Here is a 14,629-nt window from a genome sequence, read left to right as displayed (position 1 = left end):
ATTGAAATTTGGATAAAGTTATAATGTCATTCAGTGTAACACAATATTTATGTTAAAAACATGCTTATTCTGACTTGGACCTATTAAAATGTATAAAAGAATAAGGCGTCATATAAAATTTTACTGTGTTTTTAAATAAGTAAAATAAATCTTTTTGTCAAATGGGTAAAACCTAGGATACTGGCAAATAAAAAAAAAATTACAATTACGACTAATTCGCATTTGGGTGAAAAATGATTAATCTTTTAATGTGTCATAAATTGATTTTTGTTGGAAATATGCCTGACAAGATTGTTACGCTGAATGACATTTTAGTGGATTAATTTAGTAAATCAGGGAGAAACGTGATGATTTTACCCCCTTTTTTTCGTCTTTGACCCGTATGAATATGTGTTAGTGTAACTATAATTACTGGATATAATATCCTGGAAAATCTGTCATCTGTGTCACTTCTATCCTATGTGCTCAAGCTTTGAAGTAACTTGAGGTTTTACCAAATCATCCAGATAAAGGCTGATAAACTAGATTTATTTCGGGTGTGTGAAGACGCTGTTTACACCTAAAAGTGGATCATGACTGTGTTTGTGACCTTGTGACCTGACATCTGTTTGATGTCTGCGGATGAGCAACACGACAGATATTAGACCTGATGATGTTAATCTAGCGCCCCCTGTCTGTGTGGAGGGTTTCTCGTCGGCGTTGAAACGTGTCCTTATCGCACCGTGCTTACAAGAACCCAGGAGATTTGCGGCAGCTTACCGCTGGCTTTAACGGTTACGTAAAAGCCAGCGGTGATGTATAATTTGCCGAGATTAAAAAGGGGCGGGACTTTATGGCTGGCTGCAGCCTTCAAATGCTGGCAGAGGCGAGGCCGTGGTCATTCGCATGCGTTCAAAGATGATGTTCTGCACCACCTTCTTGTCTGCACCGACCGATGAGATACTAGATGGGGCTTCAGATTTGGGAGGTTGCCTGGCTCCCCTGCAGTGCCTGGTCCTCCCGCAGGACGAGCTTTACGGGCCGTTCCCGCACCCCGCCGCTAACCTGCGGCACAGCGAGCGCACCTGTGTGGTGATGGGTAAAATCCTCCTGAACGTGGGTTTAGGGGGTGGAGACATTAGCGGACGCTGTAGCCCGTCGTTTTTACTCTCGCCCGCTTACAGTGTCAAACGCAAGGACACAGGTAGGATGCTTCGTGAAGTTTCTCTGAAGACTTCTCTCTGGTGCTTTATTGGCTCATTTTAGACTTAACGCGGCGTCTTGTGTTCAGCGCGTGTAATAAGGGAGCGTTATCTCAGAAGTGCATGGTTATGGCTGAGTTGGAATAAAAAGTATTTCAAAAACATTGAAAAAACTTCTTATGAGAAGCTTAGAATCTGATTTATCACAGTTCTGACATTTACTTGAATTCTGCGTTCGTGAAATGACTTTTTGCTCTAAATTCTAAGTTTACAATTTTGCCTTTATCTTAAGTTTAAATCTTGCAGTTGATTTTCTGAGGTTTTTTCTTAAATTGAGTTCATCTCATAATGTTGAGTATTTCTTTAAGAATTAAGAGTTTAAATCTTGCAACTTAAAGTTTAAATTGTTCCTCCAAATTGTTTTGCAAATACACATCTTGTTTTTTCACAAATGTTGGGTTTATATTTAGCAATTCTACATTTTGCGTTTCGTCTCTTTTATTTTTCTGGGATTATATCTTAAAAATTGCCTTTTTTTCCCCCAATTATTTTTATTTATTTTTTTAATGTATGCATTTATTTTTTTATTTATTTAGCATCTCACAATTTTGTGTTTTACATCATACAACTTTGACTATATGTTTTCTTAAGTTTATTTATCAATCCAGAATTTTCTCTTTAAAATCGTAAGTACCATGAGACGTGCTTTGTCTCTTGTCAGAAACCGGCTTCACTTAATGCACAATTAATAAAAAAGAACTTGAATTTGACCGTTTCAGGACCCTCAGGACCTTCGGGACCAACACTTCCAATGGCGACGGTGGACATCAAGAACCCCGAAATCAACAACCAGCGTTATCAAAACAACACTCAAATGAACAACATTAATCTCCACAGCAACTTCAACAGAAAAGACAAAAGCAAAGGCAAGAACAAGAAGAAGAAAATATCCAAAGCTGAGATCGGCACCCCGAGCAATTTCCGGTGAGTTCGCTTTTTTGCGTTCAGACCGACTCGGTGTTCACGTTTCCCTCGTCTTTAACCAGGCGCTGCATACGCTTCCTCGTGCGCTAAACCAAAGCTGCTTCATCCAATCACAGTTCCTGTCAGATTCCTGGACGTTCCCTTAGCATGTTGTGATGGAAAGTGTAATCGGATGGACGCTTGTTTTTAATCTCGTGTAATGTATCCCAGACGTGGATAATCTGGCCGTGGTGTTCCAGGAATCGTGTTCAAGTCTGATGAGACTTCCTTAAACATGAGCGTACTGATGTCCTTTAATTTCCGTTGTATCTTTGTTTGCCTAATGCAGTCGCGGTTTCTGAGCTGTTTGGTATTAAAATTAATATTTTGTTTTTCCAGGCATGTAGGCCATGTCGGCTGGGATCCCAACACAGGCTTTGACGTGAGTGCTCTTGCTTCTGCATGTTTGCGTGTAATGCATTTTATTTATTTGCTTTCTGGGTCAGGAGTCACATCAGGATACGATGCAAGTCATGCGAGTCATCTCTTACACAATGTAATTGGAGGAGCTGTATTGTTATAATCCAAAACAATCATTTTCCCAAAAATCTAGAGTCACATTTCACGCGTTGCTCCGGGAGTGTGTATTAGATTCGTGGCTCCACTTTTTAATTTGAACTCCCTTGAATGAGAGATTACATAAAGGGGATTTATTGGGGGTTACGGTGTGATTGCGCCTGTAGACTGTCTGCAGGAGAAATTTTTCATTATCAGAGGAAAGAATTATTAAGCCCCGTGCGGCGCGTTCATCTGTTTCTGAGGTTTAAGAATATTCTGAAATATTACGGCCATCAGAAGTCTGAATCTCATTGCATCTTCTAATAAATGAGCAAACTGAGTAACATGTATTCGTGTAACCCACTGACCCTGACGTGGTTGATATAGTGACCTACTGAAACGTGACAAATGAGGAACGAGACGCGGAAGTCGATGTGAATTTGACTTGTCTTTTCGCAGTTGAATAATCTGGACCCGGAGCTCAAGAACCTGTTTGACATGTGTGGCATTTCCGAGGCCCAGCTCAAAGACAAAGAGACGTCTAAAGACATCTACGAATTCATTGAGCAGAGAGGAGGAGTAGAGGCCGTCAAAAATGAGTTACGAAGACAAGGTGAGTCCGAGGGTTTGCTTGCGGTTATCAAAACTCGGCTTGCTTGGATAAGTTGTAATATAATACAGTAATGTTCGCATGATTTGTTCCTCAGGACCCCCGAGGTATTGCGGTAGGTTGCTTTCCCATTTTGCATGCGTCTGCAGTGCTAAAAAGATTTTTGGTTTGCTGTGAGCAGCAGAAGCTGCTGCAGCTGCTTTCTCCGTCTTCTGACGGATTTGAGAACCCTGCGGAGAAAAGTCATCTGTTTTTAAGTTGGGTTTGACCTTCTTGCGCTAGGCAAAGATGTTGGATGTTAATAATGTGTTAATATACACATTGTTTTGGTGGGCAATATATAAAATATAATTACTATAAAATGTTGCAAAATGTTTAGATTGTGGTGTTCTTTTAAACTTTCATAGTTTCCACAAAAATATAAAACCATTTAAACATTTCACTAATAATATTAATTAAATATATTAGTCCTGTGGTTTATTTATCCACATAAGCCTTACCCTATTAATATATCATAATGTGAGAATATCTTGAATGTCACAAACCCTTTATTATTGCTTTAAATATAACAGGATAATGATTTATCTGTTCGACAGTCAGTCGTTAATGCCTGTTTTTGTGAGGTTTATTTCTTTAGATAACTTATTTCCTCCTCCTTTTTGTAGCTGATAACTAAATAATAAAAATCATTAATTATGATTGTCCTCGGATATCGTCCTTGCACACTTTTTCACTTGAATACCTGAAACAAAAAAATTCAAACGTAAAATGAATCTGTTAGTTCCGGTTCGGAAATTCTGTGATTCTGAGCCGCTGTGTTGCTTAGCAACTCTAAACAAAATAAACAACAGCTCTTCATTGCAGCATGCCTGTCTTCCTCTATCCTCTTCCTGACATTTCAAGGCATGCAGTAATTTTGCGTGAATCCATATATTAGGTATGTATACCGTAACGCATTGGTCATCTTTCCCACAGCACCTCCACCTCCACCATCCAGAGGAGGGCCTCCTCCTCCACCTCCTCATAACTCTGGTCCTCCTCCCCCACCTCCCTCCAGAGGCCGAGGAGCACCGCCTCCACCGCCTCCATCCAGAGTGCCCACCTCCGCTCCTCCTCCACCTCCTCCCCCCTCCCGACCAGGTATGGGCGCACCTCCACCTCCTCCCCCCAGCAGAGGTCCCGGGGCGGCTCCTCCTCCACCTCCTCCACCCCAGCCTGCCTCCCTGTCTCCTCTGGCTCCTCCACCTCCTCTTCCTTCTTCAGTGGGCGGAGCACCTCCTCCACCGCCGCCGCCGCCTCCAGGACCCCCTCCTCCCGCACCTCCTCCTCTACCGGACGGGGATTTAGGAGAAGCACCGGGGGGTAAATCTGCACTCCTGAACCAAATTCGAGAAGGAGCACAGCTGAAGAAAGTGGACCAAAACAACAAGCCGCCCGTGTCCGGAGGCGGCCGTGACGCACTCTTAGACCAAATACGACAGGGCATTCAGCTTAAAAATGTGAGTGGAGTTTTTTAAATGAAATGATGAAAACAAATCTTTGCAAAATAGTTCATAATCTTTGTAAATACTAAAACAAGCAGTTGTACACAGTTATGTTTTAATAAATGCATTTTGTTTATAATTATGCTGTTTAAAACTTTTATGTTAGGAAGAGAAAAAAAAAACATATTCGGAAAGAATCAGCATTAAATCGATTAAAAGTGACACTAAAGACATTTTAAAACGCTTCAAAAGATTTTAGTTTTGAATTTTGACCGTTTTCAAAAAATATCAAGCAGCACAGCTTTTGTTCAACTCTTTAAACGCTGATAATAGGAATTACATTTTTTAAGAAATCATAAGAAAATGTTTCTTGAGCAGCGAATCGTTGCGTTTAGATTTCTGAAGGATCATGTGACATTGAAGACTGGAGTGATGATGTTTGTTTTTTAGGTTGAAAGTTATTTGAATTTGTAATTAATATTTTACAATATTACCGTTTTTCCTGTATTTTTAATAAAAACGAATGCGGCCTTAGAGCCTTATTTAGTGCATGTTCTCCAGGTTTTACCATTTTAGCAATTCTGTTAATTGACAAGACAAATACTGTACACTTAAGCTTTAATATTAGCTTTCAATCGGTGACGTCAATTTCTATTTTGGTGAAGCAGTAGTATCATATCTTGGTACAGCATCTCTCACATCTTCACTTCCATACTGAAAGCAACTCTTGATTCCCATTTCCGTCAATCAGGAGAACTGCATGGCATGCAGGTGAATGTAAAGCCCCTCTGATCATGTGATGTTTTCAGGTAACGGACGCTACGGACTCCACTCCCTCCACCCCTGCCCCTTCCGCTGGGATCGTGGGGGCGCTGATGGAGGTCATGCAGAAGAGGAGCAAAGCGATCCACTCTTCAGGTAGGTGCCGACCTGAGCTTTATGACAATTACATTCATTTAGGATTGTGTTAGACGTCTTGCGTAATTAAAAAACAGAGCATTTAGCAATCCGTGGTTTTGTAGATGAAGACGATGACGATGACGATGTAGAAGACTTTGAGGATGAAGATGAGTGGGATGACTGATGACCAGGGCTGCCCAAAAGAATAAGACACTACATTGCTCTTGACATTCGAAATCTTATAAATTGTAATGTAAATGGACGACCGATTNTTTTTTTTTTTTTTTTTTTTTTTTTTTTTTTTATTAATCTGTGCAATACCTCGTTTAATCTGTAAAGGTTTGTCATGCATCTCCTGTAAAGGTTTTATTTCCCTCTCCTGGATTCACGTGCAATTTGCAAGTTGTCACGATTTGTAGAGTTGAATGTTTTTGGGTCTTTCCGTTTCGTTTTTTTTTTTTTTCTTCTTTTCGTCATTCTTTTAAACGAGCGTCGACTCTAAGGAACAAGATGAGCGAGTCTTAAAATACTAATATAGGGACTCGAAGCGAGAACACTATTTTCATACTTTTCTCTTATCTTTTCTTATTTAGCACATAGTTTAGCGCTGTTATTTTCTTAAAAACCATATTTAGCCCCATTGCTAATTTGTGAATTTGCTCAGAGTTTGAGGCGGTTTCTATTTTTGCACGAATCAAAAAGAAAAAAAGTTGGGAAACGGCACAACACGGCGGTAATGTTTACACATTGTGTGCTTATAGCTACTATGTCAGGACTCTCCTTAACATTAGATGTGAGAAACACTACAGTTATTAGAAATAACCTATTTGCATTTTACTGGCATTACAACAAATTTCATNAAAAAAAAAAAAAATCCTGAAATGGACGTTTCATACGTTCTCAATGTTTTACTAATAATACACTGTGATGCTGTACTAATTCAAAAAGAGGCAGTGGGTCGGATCGTATACTTTCACTGTTTTTAACAGTGCTATAAAGCAAAACGTACGTTTTTCCAGTTTTTGTCCTTTGTTCAACCAGGGTTGCTCTGCATTGAGACTTGAAACCTTTGAAATGAGGTTGAAAAAGAATTATTAAAATTGTACACTCGAATAAATGTTAATATTTACAGAACTTTTCAGCGTTTTGGGTTGTTTTATTTGTTTTACTTGCAGTAAATCTGGAATCCTTGGAATCCAGTTTTCCCAAGTCTTAAAAAGACTTAATTACCCTTTCCACAAATTAAGGCCTTAAATCAGAGCAGAAACTCTTAATTGCTTAAAATCTTAAAAATAATCATAAAAATCTTCCTTAGCGTTTCGTCTTGTTTTCTGAGAAATGTAACAAAATTAAGTGAGTTTATGCTTAAAACAAGCCCGATCAAATGGATAAGAACTCTTTTCCTTTTTGAAGGTCATTTCTGGCCCCACTGGTTATGCTTGGTTTTGATTAATTCACTTTTTTTTTCCCGTCAACTGTCTTCAGTCCCCAGTGTTGAAAACTGGTCTTGCGTTTACCTTCACAAAACCTGCAGGTACCCTGCCAAGTGAACTTAACCGTTATCACTGATCATAACATTTTGCAAGCTACAAAGTTAATACTGGGTGATTATGTTTAAAGGCCTCAGCCTGATACGGTATTACTCTGGTTTAGCTGGGCACCTGATTGCATCTGACACTTTTTGTTCTTTTTTTTTTTTTTTTTTTTTTTTTTTTTTTAGAGCTCTAAAGTTATTTGGCGGACATGGAGCATGCAAATCAACTGAATGATTTGTGTCATGTGTAATGATATTGTTTCAGAACGGGCCGAACCATCGCCGTCTTTTCAGCACGTGCTAATGTCAGTTCAAGTGAACGAAATGGTTTAAGGAAGTGTTTAAGTTTCATTTCTGCGCTTCCTTCATAACCTGTTTAACAGCTTACGTTTTGTCCTTGCGGCCTCGTGTCATCAGAAGTTGCGTCCGTGCTTCAAACATCTATTGCATGCTTTGATATGCACGGAAATAATGTTAGAAGTTGATTGATGTTCATATAACCGTCATCTTTGGAAAAGCCTTTCACTGCCTGAGCACAAACTTCGCTGCTGTTCCTCCGCTGCTGCTAAAAACATTTCTCTGTTCACGGTGAACAGCTGCGGAGTGGATTTAGTGCCAGGGAACTTTTCCAAAATATACAGCGTACATACAGCGTCCGGATTAAGAGACTGATATTCATACAACTAATACTCCCCCATTCCAGCAAAGTCATTTTAGCCCTACTTTTGCTTATACTGTAGGAAGCTAATCTTCTAACCTTTCTAACTGTTTTGGTAAGTATTACACATGCTGTATGGCAGAAATAATGAAATGCTCGTTATTTCCTCCGGTTATTGAATTAATGCAATTTAATCCATTTTAAATCATCAAATATTTACATTTTATACAGGCATGAAGTAGTGTTAAAAATCATTAACAATGAAAAAACATGAAAGTACAATCACAACAACAGCAGGAGCTACCGCTAATTACTAAAAAATGAACACGGTGCAATTATCCAGGTCGTTCCCAAAACAGGTCCTGTTGTGATCGACTGGACATTTAGACTGTTGTGCCGCTGTCTTTGAACATTCAATGCAAACTCACCAAACACCTGCATTAACCAGAATTGCTCTGAAGGTTGGTGTGATTTTTGAGGAAAGCGCACACAGTATCTGTATTTCCAGATGTTTTTTGCAGATGATGCTCTGGAGATCCGGAAAGCCCGGTTACCGAAGATACTTGGGAACCTCCACCTGCCAAGAATGAAAAGGTCAAAGGTTTGTGTTACCAAATGTATTTTTCTTCAAATTAGATTACCATGACCTTATTCATTACACATTAATAACACATTTTTTTGTGATCAAACGTACAGTCAAGATGAGTTTTTTTTTTTTCTTTTCTACCTATAATGAAGTCCTGTTTACTCGCACTGTTTTCCATTTTCCACAGCACTAGAAGGCATCTGACTTATCGAGACATGCAAAAACGTCTCTATTTATAGCAACATTTAAGTGTGAGGAATTTGTGGGGTCAGGGTGCCTCATCTGAGGGTAATGCTGAATTTTCCACTGCAGCAATACAGAGAAACTCTGGATGAGATTTAGGTTTTTTTTCATGTAATTTAGTGCATTTCCCCACATTCATTCTTCTATTATAGTGACCACAGTATTTAAAGAATGCATGTACTATAGGTTGGATGTGAAACGTTGCATGTTACAAACAGGTGTGGCAACAATGGGAGTTATTTCTGCTTTAAAAGAGGACAGACTTTTTGTATATTGCACAACAGCAATGCTTTTTACTAAATACCACATGGTTTTGCTTTCCCTTTTTAGCCTAAGCTTGTTAACATAAAAAAACTTTAATAGAAAAGTGTGAAAAATGTATTATTCGCTCCAATACGCATAAGCTTAGTAACATGCTAAACCCTTGAATTCAATCGTGATTCTCTTACGTGGATTATGTAGGTCAGGAAAGAAGGCTCACTAGGTTTTGGAAGTGTGCTTGTTGGTTTTCCCTGGAGAGCTATCGTCCTGCAGGTCTCAGCTCCAACTTTAATCAAAGATACCTAAACTAGCTAATCAAGGTCTTCAGGGTTACTTGATGATAATTACAGGTTGAAGTGTTGGAGCAGGAATGGAGCTGAAGTGTGATTCTCCACGAGCAGGGTTAGAGATCCCTGGTGTTTGTGATACTCACCCTTTTGAGATTTTTGATGTTGCTGCCTCTGATGGCTGCCATGAGTTCATCATGGGCACAGCGTTGAGGTGTGGATGGTCTGGAGTTTTCTCTGTCATTGATGGGCCTCAGAGCGTTCTTCAGTTCCTTTAATATGCTGTCAGTCTCTGTTTGCTTTGCAGCCCCTTTTTTGCCCTTCTTGGGTTTAGATTTGGTGGACCTATGCTGCTGTTTCTTGGATGTCCCCTCATGCAGTTTGATGACTTCTGCGATCATTCTGGTGGGAGCCTTCTTCTCTGAGATGAAGGCCTTGGGTGGTGGAGGCGGTGGAGGAGGTGGTGGTGGTGGAGGGGGAGGTGCAGGAAGAGCGTTCTTCTTTGCCATATCAATATGTGGTAACTTTGGAGATGACCATGGTGAACTCCGAGGGGAGCCGCAAGGAGAAGAGGCGGTCTTCTGAAGGGCGACCGTTCTTGGGTTCGTTGGTGTCGCTACACCTCCTTGCTGTTGACGCAGTTCCTGCATTCTCTTTTGTCTCTGGAGGTCTTGGTTGCGGGTAAGAATGGTGGTCATGCTTATACGAGGGCCTGGAAGGTCGAACTGGTAACCCAACTTTATCAGCGTTGTATTCTCCCTCAGTAACTTAACAATCTCCATTTCCACCTGACCTCCACAAATGTGCCTCTGGTTGTGAAATCGCATTTCTGTAAGGGCACTGTTTCGGGTGAGGGCTTGCACCAGTGCCAGGATACCCTTCCCTGTAATAAAGTTGGACTCGATGTTAAGATTCGTGATGTTGCTGTTTTCTCTCAGCATCTTGGCAGTGGCGAAAGCCACCTGGTCGTCTGCATGTGTGTTGGCAAAGCTAAAGAAATGTACATGTGTGTTAGAACACAAAGCTTCGGCAAAACGGATAAGAGTGTCTTGGGAGATGTTTTCAATGTTGTTGAGGTTGACCTCTGTGGTATCTGGGTCATTGTTGAGGATCTTTTCCAGAACATCATCCACCACAGTAGGGTTTCCTGACATTCGACTGGGCTCCTGAGCTTGAACTTTTGGTTCTGTCATCAGTGGAGAGTGTCGTCTTACAGGCTCTGCCTGTCTCAGATTGGACTGACCATTGGAAGACCAACACTTCTGAGGGTGAGTGCTGCAATCCAGCGTCTGTGCCATTTTAGGACTGTTCCGTTCTTCTTCTTCTTCTTCCTCCTCCTCCTCCTCCTCCTCTTCCTCTTCTTCTTCTACCTCCTCCTCTTCTGTTACCGGCTCCTCTGTTTCACTTTCCTCTTCTTGGTCTTCAACTTCACAACATTTTTCTGTGTTTTTCTCACACTCTTCATCCTCATCTTTTTCATCCTCAAATTCTTCAGTGTCACTCTCTGTCATGCATTCTTCCTCTTCCCTGCTGTTTTCATCTTTCTGGAATTGATCGAATCATTGTTAAAACAACTTTGGTTCAATTAGTCCTCTTTCATTACGAGTTTACAGAGTGGTAACTATTCTACAGTTCAAATGAAAATCCTAAAATATTGCAATTAGTATTCTTGAGATTTAATAATACACTCATAGCTTATTACTTGGGCAGCACCCTGAACAATTTGTCCCATTTGGTACTAAGGTGTACCAAAGGACTTATTTGTTAATAATACTACCATAAGTATATATTACTAGTTTTCTAAGGTACTAATATGCACTCTTTAGAGTTAAATAAGATTCAAGCATGTCTCTGTATACTACCCTATTGATAAGCTGTTGTGCATCTAAAAGTGATTTATTTATTTATTTTTTTAATTTTTTTTGACAGTGTAATGTAATGTTTGAGGTTGTTAATCACTGACCTGTCTAGGACTCGTCCTCTCCTCCTCCAACAGTTTTTGCGTCTCATTTTCCCAGTATCTCATGAGAGCTTCCCTGCTGAATGTTCCAGTAGGAGTCTTAGCTGTCTGATCTCTCTGTCGCAGTCCGATGGGAAGATTGTCGTCTGGGTCAATATCAGCCAACTCCTTCTCTAGCTCCTGGAGCTCCTCAGCAGTCAGCGAGGCCAACAGCTCATCTTCATCCAAATCTTCGTACTTACTCAGTTCCCGCCGGTAGCCAAATGTACTCATGGCCTCTCGGTAGTCTCTCAGAGTCTTAAAGTCTTCGTTTTGTCTCACTATTGGTGCATCAGATAGAGTTCTGGGATCTTTCGAGTGGTGTAAGTGAGAGTGAGTGCTCATCTACTGCGATGGGCAGCTGGAGGGGTCTTAAGAGCAGGATCAGAGAGACGTGGTACAAAGCCCCAGCCCATGATGCCGTTGCTTTTTTGGGAGGCAGGAGTCAATCAGACAGAGCTGCAAAAAGCATGTGAGCTCACAACGTGGCCAGAGCGAGGCCTGTTAATGAATGCTGACTGCATTGTTCATGTCCAAAATAAGCAGACAGACTCTGAGGAGATGGCTTAGAGAGAAATGGTAATGTCCTTATAATAGCAAGTAGTTTTTTCCAGCAAGGTGGTAAATACTTATGTTTTCAAGCACTTAAACTCCAAATATCTGTGTTTACTGGTGTCATATGTTAAAATAAAAATGTTATCGCTGCACAGAACGGCTTGATTTTGCAACAGTGTGTCAAATTGTAACATTACAGGTACAATTTAGTGTTACTGATATAAATGTTATCCTCAAGTAATTTCGTATGTTAAGAATTGGACAAGCCAGGAAACTTGTAGGTGCTTTTAGTGTTTTCATATGTGCCGAAAATACCACATAGAGCTACGTCACAGGCTAATAGTGAGGGGCAGATTATCCCAAGAACTGTTATCAGCCTGGCATGAACCATTGTGAGGATTTAAAAAATCCTCTTTTCTCGTAGCCTTTTACTGGTTTCATCTCGCTTTTGATGTCATCATCAGGATTAAAATTTGCTTTATTACTGTATTTATCGAAGCATACGTCATGCCATCAAATCCTCAGCTTGCCTAAAATGTAGTGAATCTAAAGAGAGGCCAGAGGTTAATATGGTGTGGATATGAATGGATTTTGGAGTCCATAAGCTGTCAGGTCAAGTGTGTAATAGTCAGATTTGGACTTAGTGTGAACGCTTAGATAAACTGTTTGTTGTCTCACAGGATCCAAACAACCACGTAAAGCTAGGATCTGTGTTTATGACAGGAACACAATGTCCGCTGCGCCTCTGGAGCCACCGACTGGCGATGACAGTACAGGAATGTTGTTGCTCTGATAACATGCATCTCTAACAGCAACAGCTTCTGCAAATCCTTATTGTTTTTGGATAAGAGCCAGGATCAATGTGAAGTTTGACATTTAGGTTATCAATTGAAAAGTAATGCAATCCTTAAGCACGTGATAAATAAAATTGCTAGTCAAACTGTTTCCAGAGTAAATCATGTATTTATGTAGCATATCCAGACTATTTAGTTTTTGGGAACCCTGTCAAGACNNTTTTTTTTTTATTGTTTTTGGGTGAAATGTGGCCTGGGCTTGGTGATGATTTATTTTGTGAGCATTACTATATGAAAAGTATGCATCATGTATTATTGTTAATAAACGCATCTTTATGCAGCACATCTTTAACATCTTGTTTATAAAACATATTTAAATTATCTCAAAATTACAAATAGTTTCACTCATAAATAAGTTGCAATAAAAAACATATATCTACTGTTCATCCATTCGACCATATATATCATATTCTTTGTAAAGCAGGAAGTTCTTCAGTGCTGGGGGGAAAGGAACGGTGCTCATGATCTCTGGGTCATTCAGTCTTCTCAGTGTCATACATCCCCTGATAACCAACCTGGCCTGGTGCTTCAAAGAGCGTGGGTTCCCTAATACCAAATAGACAAAGAAATTATTTTTTGTGTCTCGGACAGGATTGGAATGATGTGAATGGCTGAACGGTGTCTTACTAAGGACGTCACAGATATCGAGCCACTCCTCCTGTCTCTCCAGAATGCGTTGCAGTTTAGAGCAGATGCGCACGTTGTTCACGTAATCTAAGAGTGTCAGAACCACCCGCCCCGCCAAGTGTGCCATCCATGACACGCTAATAAACTCACAAAACTTAACAACACAGAACAGAGTGCATAATTAGGCCACATATAACTAGAATTGATTGGATTGTTTGTGTGTTATAGTAATCATAATGAAATGCAACCTTTATTGCGACAATGCATTCAATATGAAATGCGATTTGCGATTTCGCCCCATTGTTTTCTAGGCACCAAAACATAATGCTTACGGTTACTTTATTCGTTGCGGTCTTGATTTGGTACGACCGACTAGAAGCCTCTACCCACGTGTATGACGTTACGCAGTTGTCGTGGTAACACTCGAAGCAGCTTTCTGCATGGTAACCGTTGTTAAGGAGCAGGCGCAGCATCATTTCATCTTTGAGGCAGTACTGCAGTGCCGTAGGAAACAAGGTGTCACTGACGACGGAGAAGACGCAGTTGACGTCCGCTCCGTAGGCGAGAAGCAGCCGGACCAGCTCGTACTTCCCAGCCCTGACGGCCACCAGGAGGCAGCGCAGCGGGTCCAGGTCGGGCTTCGCTCCTGCTTTCAGAAGCATCTCGGCGCAGGTGACGTCTCCATTGCAGATGGCGAAGTACAGCGGGGTCTTCCTCATATCGCCGTAGTTTTCGGAAATATGGCAGCCCAGGATTGGGTTGACATCAAAGCCTTTCGTGATGAGCAGTTCCAGGCAGTCAGCCTGGCCTCCGTCCGCCGCAGAATGAACCGGACTCATCCCAGAGAGACGGATGGCCCTCTTAGTGGTGATGGGTATGAACGTCTTCAGGGCCCTGTCGGGTTAAAGAGAATATATTTATAAGTGCAGACGTGTTTGGAAAGTGTGGTGAGATTGATTTGCTGTGTTCTCTCTCACAGGTAGTGCCCTTCATAGGCTGCACGGTGAATGGGCAGTTGAGAGCAAAGACTGGCTACGTTAGGACTGGCGCCGTGTTGTAAGAGTAGACCAATGCAGTCCAGGTTCCCACAGCCTGCGGCGTCATATAACACACTGTCCCCATTCGCTGCTTGTGCTGTGACATCGCCCCCTAGAGGTGAGAGCAGGAAAGAATGACCCTGTAAAAAGCCTTATTGCTCACTCTGCATATTTAATCAAATGAAACTTTTTTTTAGAACTTTTAATAGAGGGGAAATAGAATAAATGATTTTATTAAATAATGATGCATTCAACTTGCTTCATACAAAACGTGTGTGTGTGTGTGTATATA

At 40.9% G+C, this 14,629-nt stretch overlaps 3 protein-coding genes across 3 annotated transcripts in view; 1 reads left to right on the top strand and 2 right to left on the bottom strand.

The window, feature by feature from the left end:
• The window catches only part of LOC122343420 (neural Wiskott-Aldrich syndrome protein-like), a 13,937-nt gene extending 7,976 nt beyond the window's left edge, over positions 1–5,961 (top strand). Inside the window, exons 5-11 of the mRNA XM_043237876.1 lie at positions 665–672; positions 1,939–2,165; positions 2,544–2,586; positions 3,162–3,315; positions 4,288–4,811; positions 5,606–5,714; positions 5,819–5,961. Of these exons, the coding sequence (XP_043093811.1) occupies positions 665–672; positions 1,939–2,165; positions 2,544–2,586; positions 3,162–3,315; positions 4,288–4,811; positions 5,606–5,714; positions 5,819–5,880 (1,127 nt within the window). The 3' untranslated portion in view covers positions 5,881–5,961. The remainder of the gene's footprint in view (positions 1–664; positions 673–1,938; positions 2,166–2,543; positions 2,587–3,161; positions 3,316–4,287; positions 4,812–5,605; positions 5,715–5,818) is intronic.
• A 2,086-nt stretch (positions 5,962–8,047) lies between these two features.
• On the bottom strand, positions 8,048–12,134 carry LOC122343428 (leiomodin-2-like). The gene is made up of 3 exons (XM_043237891.1): positions 11,229–12,134; positions 9,412–10,809; positions 8,048–8,465 (listed from the first exon to the last, which is right to left on the bottom strand). Exons 1-3 carry the CDS (start codon positions 11,607–11,609, stop codon positions 8,439–8,441), a joined length of 1,806 nt encoding a protein of 601 aa, XP_043093826.1. The 5' UTR covers positions 11,610–12,134; the 3' UTR covers positions 8,048–8,438.
• A 699-nt stretch (positions 12,135–12,833) lies between these two features.
• The window catches only part of LOC122343427 (ankyrin repeat and SOCS box protein 15-like), a 3,577-nt gene continuing 1,781 nt past the window's right edge, over positions 12,834–14,629 (bottom strand). The window contains exons 6-9 of the mRNA XM_043237890.1: positions 14,278–14,449; positions 13,633–14,194; positions 13,301–13,454; positions 12,834–13,219 (exon numbers count right to left, since the gene is read on the bottom strand). Coding sequence (XP_043093825.1) covers positions 13,050–13,219; positions 13,301–13,454; positions 13,633–14,194; positions 14,278–14,449 — 1,058 coding nt within the window. The 3' untranslated portion in view covers positions 12,834–13,049. The remainder of the gene's footprint in view (positions 13,220–13,300; positions 13,455–13,632; positions 14,195–14,277; positions 14,450–14,629) is intronic.

The sequence above is a fragment of the Puntigrus tetrazona genome, chromosome 4 (assembly GCF_018831695.1).
Source record: "Puntigrus tetrazona isolate hp1 chromosome 4, ASM1883169v1, whole genome shotgun sequence".
Lineage (NCBI taxonomy): Eukaryota > Metazoa > Chordata > Actinopteri > Cypriniformes > Cyprinidae > Puntigrus > Puntigrus tetrazona.
The sequence above is the reverse complement of the archived record's forward strand: the minus strand, read 5'-3'. Positions and strand labels throughout refer to the sequence as shown.

Coding starts and splice junctions, on each gene's coding strand:
- LOC122343428 (XM_043237891.1), bottom strand. CDS start 11,609: ATGAGCACTCACTCTCACTTACACCACTCGAAAGATCCCAGAACTCTA. Junction 10,810..11,228: donor AGAGGACGAGTCCTAGACAG/GTCAGTGATTAA, acceptor GATCAATTCCAG/AAAGATGAAAACAGCAGGGA. Junction 8,466..9,411: donor ACATCAAAAATCTCAAAAGG/GTGAGTATCACA, acceptor CATTCTTGGCAG/GTGGAGGTTCCCAAGTATCT.